General features: G+C 36.9%; 1 protein-coding gene across 1 annotated transcript; it reads right to left on the reverse strand.

Moving 5' to 3' along the window:
* Positions 1–5,211: 5,211 nt before the first annotated feature.
* FAM229B (family with sequence similarity 229 member B) lies at positions 5,212–6,625 on the reverse strand. The gene is made up of 2 exons (XM_065888641.1): positions 6,501–6,625; positions 5,212–5,338 (listed from the first exon to the last, which is right to left on the reverse strand). Exons 1-2 carry the CDS (start codon positions 6,623–6,625, stop codon positions 5,212–5,214), a joined length of 252 nt encoding a protein of 83 aa, XP_065744713.1.
* Positions 6,626–10,539: the final 3,914 nt, after the last annotated feature.

Raw genomic sequence — 10,539 nt, forward strand, 5'->3', positions numbered from 1 at the left:
TCATTTCAGTATAACCAGCAATGTAAAACCACAATGCCCCCAACACACTACATAACATGTCACACACACACACACACACACACACGCACACACACACACACACAGTCTGTATAAAGGCAACAGAAGAGGCACTGTCCAGAATGTAAGTTCCACAAATTTTTGTCTGTCATCCAATGATGTGTTGTAAGAGCCTAGAACAATGCCTGGCATGTAGGTATATGCTCAATAAATATTCTTTGAGTAAATTTCAGGAAAGCCAAGTTTCCATAAAAGTTACCCCCTCATCTCACCTCCCAAGGCAATCACTTAAAAAGTGCCTGGCAATCTTCAGAAAGGAAAAAGTGATACTGACTTCTCCACTTGGGTTCCCCTGAGCCCCAGGGATCTCTGATTTGCCTGAAGATATGGAGAGAAGACGAGGGGAAAAAATGGCATAGCTGATCAGAGAGACAAGAAGCATTCCCTCAAGTCTTTGGTAACCTTTCAAGTCCTGAAAAGTAGAGGAAAAGATCAGCTACCATGGATAAGGCCACTCAATTTGTAAACTTCACAACACCAGAGGACACCATTCGCAGAGGGTACTGCTAGGGGGCAGGATGGGGTGGGCAGAGCATAGATGAGTTTTAGGGGTGAAAGCCTGCTAATCTGCCAAATCATGTGACAGAGAGGCTCACACTGAAGAGGAATGTAACATGACACTACCAACCAGAAGAATAGCAACTGAATCCCTCAAGGAAGGAAGTGTAGTGATGGTAGCTGCTTAGTGCTGAGTCCCTCACTAGCCCAGCCAGACCACAGTGAGTTTACAGTGAGCTAAATCAGCAACCTCAGAGAACACGTTTTCAAATGATCATGTCTAAAGATGGATGATTCGTGAGCTGATGTCAACCGAAAGGAAGGTTATGAAAGCATGATGCCACAGGGTTGCCCTCAGACTGTTTATAATACTCCCTTCACAGAAAGCTCCTGCCTAGGAATGTAAGGAATATGGGAAGGCATTTATTCAAGGTAGAAGCCTTAGAAGACTAAAGAATTCATCCCAGTGAAAAACTCTATTTATCCTCCTAATGTTTAAAATTTGCAGTGAAGTCCCACTCTCATTTCTGATATCAGTAATCTGTGTCCTTTTTTCTTGTTAATTCTGCCTAGAGGTTATCAATTTTATTGGTCTTATCAAAGAACCAGATTTTGGTCTCATTGATTATTCTCTATTATTTGTCTTTTATTTAATTAATTTTTTCATCTTATTTCTTTCTGTCTGCTTATTTTGGGTTTAGTTTGTTCATCTTTTCTTCTTTCTTAAGGTGAAAGCTTAGATTAATTGACTTGAGACATTTCTTTTTTTTCCCTTTTAGCCACACCGTGCTGCATGTGGGGATCTCAGTTCCCCAACCAGGGCTTGAACCTGTGCCCCCTGCAGTGGAAGCTTGGAGTCCTAACTACTGGACCACCAGAGAATTCCCCTACATTTCTTCTTTTCTGATGAAAGAATTTAAGGCTTTAATTCTAAGCACTACTTTAGTTGTACCCCATGTGTTTGATATGTTGTTCTCATTTTCATTCATTTCAAAATACTTTCTAATTTCTCCTGTAATGTCTTCTTTTATTCATGAGTTGTTTGAAAGTGTTTCATTTAGTATTCCAATATTTGGAGAGTCTCCAGACATTTTTCTGTTGAATTTGAATTTAATTCTGTTGTGGAACGTACTTCGCACACTCTGCATACTTTGTTTTGTTGCCTATAACATGGTCTATTCTTGGTAAATTTTCCACGTGTGCTTGAAAAGAATGTATAGTATTCTGCTGTACTGTTGTTCTACTACCAGTTGTTGAAAAATGTTAAGCTATAAATGTGGAGTTATTTGTTCTTTCCATCAGTTTTTGATTCATGTACTTTGAAGCTCTGCATAACATTTAAGATTGTATGACCCTTTTATCATCATGAAATGTCCCTCTTTATTTCTGGTAGTATTCCTTGCTCTAAAACCTTCTTGTCTATTATTAATATAGCTACTCCAACTTCCTTTTGATTAATGTTTACATGGGATATCTATTTTTATCCTTTTATACTTTAAAGTAGGTTCATGTAGTGCCTGGTTAGCTCAATCAGTACAGCATGAGACTCTTAATGTAGGTTCATGTAGGCACCATCCACTTTTCTAGCCAATCTCATAATCTGTCTTTTAACTGAAGTATTTACACCTTTTGTAATTAATGCAAATGTCAATATGGTTTGGTTTACATCTATTATCTTTATTCTTTTTTTCCTCTTTTCCTGCCTTCTTTAGGATTGAGTGATATTTATTCCATTTAATCTCCCTGACTGGTGTATTAGCTCTCTGTTACAGTTTGCTTTTAGAGATAAATCTAAAGTTTACAATTACATATTTACCTCATCACAATCAATCTTCAAATACTATTATGCCATTTCATAAATCACCGAAGACACAAAAGTAAACTTCCATTTTCCTCCTCCTGTCTTTTTTGCTATTGTTACCATACATCATACTTTTATGTAAATTATTGTTATTAGTTTTGCTTTAAACAGTCATTTGCCTGTTAAATAAATGTTTAAAAATGAGAAAAAAGTCTTTTATATTTACCCACATATTTTCTATTTCTGGTGCTCTTTCTTTCCTTATACAGATTTCCATCTAGTATCATTTTTTCCTGCCTGAAAAAACTTCCTTTAACGTGTCTTCTAGTACTGATCTACTGATCGTCCTCTAGTACTGATGAAAAGTCCTTACCTCACCATTTTTGAGAGATACTCTAAAGATATGACTTCATTGCCTTCTTGCCTGTGCGCTTTCGGATGAAAAGTGCTCTCATTCTTTTTGTTGTTGTTGTTCCTCTGAATGAATGTGTCCTTTTGTTCTATTGGGTTTTAAGATGTTCTCTTTATCCCTGGTTTTTAGACAATTTAATTATATAGTTTTTTGTTTGTTTTGTTTTATTCATGTCTATTTTCTTTGAGGTCAGTTAAGCTACTTGGACCTGTGAATTTATAGTTTTCATCAAATCTGGAAAAAATGTGGCCATTATTTCTTCAAGTATTTTTCTATTGTCCTCCCTCCTCCTTCTGGGAAGCTACTTACATATATGTTAGACTGCTTGCTATTAAAACACAAAATTTATGCTCTTTTTTCCAGTCCTTTTTTCTTCATATTTCATTCTGGATAATTTGTATAGCTGTGTCTTCAAGTTCATTAATCTTTTCTTCTCCAGTGTATAATCTGTTCTTGATCCCATTCAGTGTATATTTTTATTTCAGAGATTGTATTTTTCATCACTAGAAGTTCAGTTGGGTCCGTTTTATACCTTCCATTTCTCTCTTCATTGTGATTATGCTTTCATCTACTACTTGAACACTTATGGTAGCTTGTCTGCTAATGCTATCATCCAGCACTCTGAATCTGCTTCTATTGACTAAATGATTCTCTTGACTATGGACTGCATTTTCCTTCTTTTTTGCATGCCTGGTAATTTTTTGTTGGACACCATCATTGTGAATTTTACATTTTTGGTGCTGGATTTTACTGTAGTTCTTTAAATCTTGAGGGGTTTTTTCCCTCCTTGGATGCAATTTAGTTACTTGAAATCAGTTTGACCCTTTCCACTCTTGCTCTTAAGCTTTGTTAGGGCAGGTCCAGAGCAGCCTTCAGTCTAAAGCTATCCTCCACTCCAAACCCACCCCCACTGAGGCAATATCTCACTGAGGACTCTACTCCATATATTAAAAGCTCTTTCCACTATGGTTGAATCACAAATTATTCCCAGCCTTGTATGAGCTCTGAGGAATTTTTCATTACTCCTTTCTCCTTTCCCATGATTCTTTCCCCAGCCTTGGGCAATTTCCTTAATGGATTTTTTTCTCTTCCTTTGAAGAGTATTAAATTTTTATTTGGCAAATAATTAAGTTACTCACGGATCATCTTGATTCTTTCAAGTCTTATTTTTAAACTTTGTTAAAGTTAGTATACATTAACCTTTAATCTAGTGCTACTTTAGACCTCCTACTAAGACATGACCTTTCTGAGGACTCTACTCAATGCCCCACAGGTTCAATAAGGTCTTTCTACTCTGGCTGGTTGGAATTCAAACATCTCCTAGCACTGTGTGAGCTCTCAGAATTTCTCCATTTATAAATCCCTGATGAAAAGCTTTTCTTTTCACCTCATGTAGCACACATGTATCTATATGCAAGTAATTATAAGCTAATAAACCTTTCACTTAAAAAGGTTTATATATATATATATATATATCTTCAGGAGCAGAAAAGTAGACAAGAAACTGGAGAAACTATATCTGACACTAAAGTCAGTCTTTTGGAGAAAAAAAAATTTCATGGGATGAAGACTGGCAACCATCAAGAGGTAAAGAAAGCAAGCTGAGTTTCTTGGAACTATTACAAGAAGAAAAAGAAAACAGAAAGAGCTGGCCTACACCTCAAAACTGAACCTTAAGTCTAATTGAATAAATTTAAAAAATAAAATCTGAGGTTTCTCAATACTAACTGTAGACAATTTCAAGATGACTGGTTGGGACTTGAGGTAATAGTGTGACGATGAGACATCATTTTGCCTGGAAAAATATGGGTTAGAATCACAGCCTTGACCTCTTTATAATAAATTTAACCAATAGCCTGAGCTCCCATATGATAGCAGTGTATATGCTTTGCAGATTAACCATGGACTAAGAATTTCCTTCAGTCTTGGGTATTATTTCAAAATGCATAACCCACAGGGCTCCATTTCTCACCCAGTATAATCATTCCTGGGCAGAACATTATCAAAAGACAGAAACTGGCTTAGGGTATTCAAGTGAAAGGATTCAGCTAAGTAGCAACCCAAAAATAAGCAAAGGAAATCAGCCCAAAACACATTAAGCATTTAGAATGGGCCTTTCCTGACTGATAATCAAGGTGGCTTAAGCTTCATTGTGAATTGTTGATATTAATGATCCACTGTGAGCAAGATGATCTCTAAGGCACTTTCTAATTGTGAAATATTATTCTGTCTTATCTATCAAACATAACTGATGGCTTATCACTACACATGTTTTACAGACTACATTCCGGTCTTTCCCTACAAAAAGTAAATATTTCCACTACTGTCACCATCCAAAGGTGCCACCACTTTTATTTGCTTACCAGATCATAAGATGATACTGGTCCATTACCCTTGACCTAGTCAAACCTCTACAAAAGACTTAATGATGGTATTTAGGATGCATTTCCTCGTTGCTTTGTGCAGGTGGCTTTCGCATTGTTGCAAAGACAGTGATGGGAACATTAGTTATTGTCAGGCAATGATTTCCAGGGCATCTTCGGAGTTGCCTAAATAAAAGAGCAAATGACATGTACTTAGATATAAAAAAGGAAATTTTTTTCAGAGGACCAAAGTTTGAGTGTATATTCATTCAACTGTTTTAAGTCTTTTTGAAATCTCTGAATGTCACAAAATAAATATAACACGGTGGCACTAATGAGGCAGACATTTTAGACTTACATTGCAAAGAAATTGTTGTTAAATGTTGTGCCATACATTTAATCAAAAGAAACTTATAAATACAAAGATAACCCTCCAGATGTTCTTTTGAAAGGTATGCAGTGATTGCTAAATGGCAAAGAAAAGTGGGGCAGGGGGGAGTGCATAGTTATAAACATAAGTGATAATACTATGGCAATTCATACATATATGCACCTTAAAATCACTCCAGTTGAGTGATTTTAAAACTAGAATATTTGTGGAAAAATATAAAACTGAACATATTATTCCACATACTATTCAAATGTTGATAGGATCTCAGGTTTAAAAGAGCCCTTAAATAACATCTAGTCTAAAAATACACCTAGTACTTGAATTTCCTTTCCAACATCCCCATCAAATAATAACCCCACCTTAAACATTTCTAAAGACTATTGATCAGTATTTCTGAAGTAGCCTATTTTATCCTTGAATAACTCTGATGTTTAAAGTACCTACCTTATTAAGCTTAAATCTGTGTTCTGAAAATTCCAAGCCATGAGAAATCAAACAATGTACTATGGTAAACAGAAGAAAAGTGGAATAAATCCTATTATAGTTTTCTTCAATTTTGCAAAAATAGAATCTTCACCTCTCCTTCTGCCAAAGGTCAAGTCAAAGCCAAAGTGACACTGACTCTGAGGTCTGAGTCTTTTTCATATTTTGTAGCCTTAGTCCTAGCACAGTGCCCTGCAAATAATAGCACTAAAGGTTTGCTTATTTGATTGAATGTTATATAATCTTGAAACTATTAACAAAAAACTAGCTAAATATTTACCCCCCAAAATTGGTCTATCATTCAGACTTACAATATACAGACTCTATGCTAAGAAAACCTAGGCTCTGGTAATACTAATTTAATAACAGCAATGCTCCTAGGCTTCTTTCTTACTAATTCAATGTCAGCTAAAGCTTGCATTGATGATAGCCATTACACATCTCCTCAGCTGTTAGGACAAGAAGACTTTTTACCTGGTTAGTAACATCTCTTTCCCGTTACAGGAAGCACTGGAGCTCAGCCCAGGCTCCAGCCCAACTGAAGGATCTCCCCCTTCCATTGGAAACCTCCTTGGCTGGGTCCCAAACCGAAAAGGCATAATTCACTGAAAACCTAGGTTAGAAAGTTAAAATAATGGAGAGGAGGGGTGAGTTGTTTTTAAATAGTTCTTTGAAATTCTTAATATTAATTTTGCTATAGGCATATAGAAACATTCTGAAAATGACATACTTAATATAAAAGTACATAAATACTCTATAACTCTCCTTTACATACAATTTTAAGTCTTGAGCAAATATAAAATAGCTACTAGATGGTAAAGTAAACTGTGCCCTATGGTTATCATAACTGAAGTCCATTTATGTTATGTGAAAAAAAATTGTTTTCCTTTGAATGGTTATGGCAATTGACAAGCTTGAGCTCCCACTGCCTCTCTGCCTATCTAAACCCTTGTCTTCCTTTGAAGTACAGGAGTTTCACATCTGCCTGATATCTACAGCTATTCCTCTCTTCCTGGTGATTATTCGTTAACCCCTGCCTCTCTACATTTACAGTGCATTAGTTAAGAAAGTGCCTTGGAAGAGCTGGACTGACCTGGATTCAAATCCTGGCTCTGGCTCTTCCCAACTATGTGATCTTAGGCAAGGTACTTAACCAAGTATGCTTCTCAAAGATAAACTGAGCTCGGGGCTTCCCTGGTGGCACAGTGGTTGAGAGCCCGCCTGCCGATGCAGGGGACACGGGTTCGTGCCCGGGTCCGTGAGGATCCCACATGCTGCGGAGCAGCTGGGACTGTGAGCCATGGCCACTGAGCCTGCGCAATGGGAGAGGCCACAGCAGTGAGAGGCCTGCGTACCACAAAAGAAGAAAAAAAAAAGATAACCTGAGCTTAATAATATTATCTACCTCCAGGGTAATAGTGGGGATTAAATAAAGTAATACATGTGAAATGCAGTGCCTAACACGTAGTACAGGCTCAATAAATGTTAACTGCTATTACTCAGCAGATACTACTGAGCATGATTAAATATATACATACACATATACAATGTAATGTATATATGAGATACATACGATATATATGATACACATACACACAACTACACTGCCTACTGTTGCCTCTGCTTGGAATTCTTCCCCACCTCACTGCTCCCACACTTTAGTTGTTAGGGCCAACTCATTCATTAAGTCTGAATTTAAATTTCACTTTCTCGGAGAAGATTTTTATAAACCCTCCATTATATGTTTTCTTAGCACTCTACTTCTGCTTTATAGCAGTTATCATCACTCTAATTCAGGATTTCTCAACTCTGACACTATTGACATTTAGGGTCATATAATTTTTTGTTTAGGAGGGAGGAGACTGTCCTGTGCATTGTAGGAGGTTTGTAGGAGGTTTTGCAGCATCCAAGGCCTCCACTCACTCACTCACATGCCAGGAGCACCCCACCCCAAAGTTGCGACAAAAATATCTCCAGACATTGACAAATATCACTTAGTAGAAAAGGGGAGAAAAATCTCCCCCTGTTGAGAACCAGTGCTCTAATTTTTTTGTAAATGTTTTTGCTTAATCATTGTCCCCCCCCCCACTCCCATTCCATGTCTGTCTTTGTCACCACTGATTAAATCCTTAATACCTAGAACAGTGTCTAGGACACAGTGGGCAATTAATAGCTCTATCTTGTATAAATTTACATGTCTTCAGCAAAGGGCAGGAAAAATGAAAAATGTCTTGTAACTGTTTCTTATGCCTAGTGCAGTATTCTATGCCTAATAAGTAAGTGTTTATTGTGGTAATAATAAAACTAAATTATTAAAAGTTTTGGAATTTGAATATTATATAATAGTTTTTATAGACTGTGTGTCCATTATCAAAGAAAAAAGTGTTATGCTCAATGACAAGTTAGTAAAACCATAGTAAAAACTATGGTTTAGTATAACTAGCTATCATATGTAAGTATTAAGCTTCAGCTAACTTGATCAAGGATACACAGACTTATCAAAATAGGCCGAGTCTGATTCCTGTAGAGATGTATAAATCAATTGCTTCTACTGACCTTCCAGAGAAGGCTGGAATTGCCAAAGGAATGATGATCAAATGTTCCGGTGATACCCAGAAATTGTGACACCAGAAGATTCTTTCACATAATTTCCTACCTGCTAACAAATATCACGATTCATAGCTCCAGCAACAAGCTGAAACCTAGCTTAAAAATTGTCTCTAAAGTTTGTGTGAAGCTTTTATTCTTGTTGTCATTGCCTTGTTTATTTTCCAACATTAAATATTTTAATTTATTAATTACTTTATCTATATCTATTCTAAACCAACAGTCTAATCAATCTGCACAAAATCACGAGATTCTCCTCACTTTATATCCCAGTCTCCTCATTACCTTTGTCTTCCAGACTTTCCCTTGACTAATAACCCAAATTAATCCAATCTAGTCATGTCCTCGTCCTATGCCAAAAGCCTCAAACTGCACCTTTACAAATTTCTTTATCGTTCTTCCTATGTAGGACTCTCTAAAACCTCTCTCTAATGCCTGGACTACCTCTTCTCTCCCGTTTCCTCAAAAGGGGCTTGAAATTCCCACGTGACAGGAATAAGGAGAAAGGAAGAATACATCTTATACTGTCTGCCTTCAGTAACATTATACCACTTCCAACACAAGAAAATTACAAGAATATATTCTATTTCCCCTCTCACACCCTGTATTACTTTGTTGTCATGTACTTTACATCTACGTATACCATAAACCCCACAGCACATTATTATTAGTTCTTCTTTAAGCAATCATCTCTTTAGGAAATTTTTCAAGAGAACTCTTTTATATCTACCCCCATATTTATCATTTTCAGTGTTATCCCCTTGAGTAGGTCCAGATTTCCATCCAACAATTTTCCTTTTATCTGAAGGTTTTCATTTAAATTTTGGACTTCTGGTGATTAATTCATTCACCTTTTGAATGTTTTTCCTTAATCTTCATTTTTGAACATTCTTTTTGCTGGGTATAGAATCCTAGGTCAACAATTTTGTGGGTTGTTTTTTTTTTAAGGACTTTAAATATTCTTCTACAGTGTTTTTTGGCTTGCATTGTTTCCAACAAGAAAGTCTGCTGTCATTCTTATCTTCGTTCCTCTGTCTCCCCAACTCAGGATGGCTGCTGGGCTGTGTTTCGATGCTATTCATTAGAAAGAAACCACTAGGTCCAGCCCAGACTCAATGGGAGGTGATTACACAAAAATAGGAGGCAGATCATCTGTAGAGAAGTTCAAAAAAAATAGGAGGCAGAGATCACTGGGTACCATCTGAGAGGCTGCCTATCACAGATACTGTGTTTTGGTGTCATGTTTGAGAGTGCTTGTGATACACTTACAAATGTTTTTCATCAAATATTTCTGGCTTTCTGTCTCCCAGAAATTGTAATTCTTAGTCCCCTTATGATTACTTGGAGCCCATGTGACTAGCTTTGGCCAGTGAATTAACAGCAGCCATTAATGGCAGTACAAGACCCTCCTGAGTTATCTTTCTCTTTGCCACAAAACCCAGGAATTATCAGAGTGGTAGCTCAGCAACTTGGGTGCCAGGGTGAAGATAACATAAAGCATAGCCACCAGACTCCCCCCCTCTAATGGACATGTATCATGTGCAAAAAATAAACAACTGTTGTTTTACACCACTGAGATTTGGGGGTTGGCTGTTACCACAGCATAATAAAATTTATCCTGACTTATACAGACTTAGGTCCAGACTTAGGTACTGCCATAACAAAAACATAAAATATAAGTCAAGCAGCGAGTGTCAAGAAAATTGTTATTGGAAACTGAGAGGATAGTTGTCTATGTTATTCAGTGGCAAACCTACTGGAAAAAACTTTGGAAAACTCTGTGATAACCTGGAAAGCAGATGATTTGCTGGTGAATGCTAGGTGAAGAGGTTGGAAGAAAGAATGTCAGTAACATGTTAGCTGCTGTTGGCTGTGTCTGTCAAGTTATATGACAAAGAGATGGGCT

This window comes from Phocoena phocoena, chromosome 12, assembly GCF_963924675.1.
Source record: "Phocoena phocoena chromosome 12, mPhoPho1.1, whole genome shotgun sequence".
In the NCBI taxonomy this organism is placed as follows: domain Eukaryota; kingdom Metazoa; phylum Chordata; class Mammalia; order Artiodactyla; family Phocoenidae; genus Phocoena; species Phocoena phocoena.

Excerpts from the sequence above, each read along its gene's own strand:
- FAM229B (XM_065888641.1), bottom strand. The coding sequence starts at position 6,625 with ATGCCTTTTCGGTTTGGGACCCAGCCAAGGAGGTTTCCAATGGAAGGG. Across the intron at positions 5,339-6,500 it reads AAAGAGATGTTACTAACCAG|GCAACTCCGAAGATGCCCTG; the intron begins GTAAAAAGTCTT and ends TCTTTTATTTAG.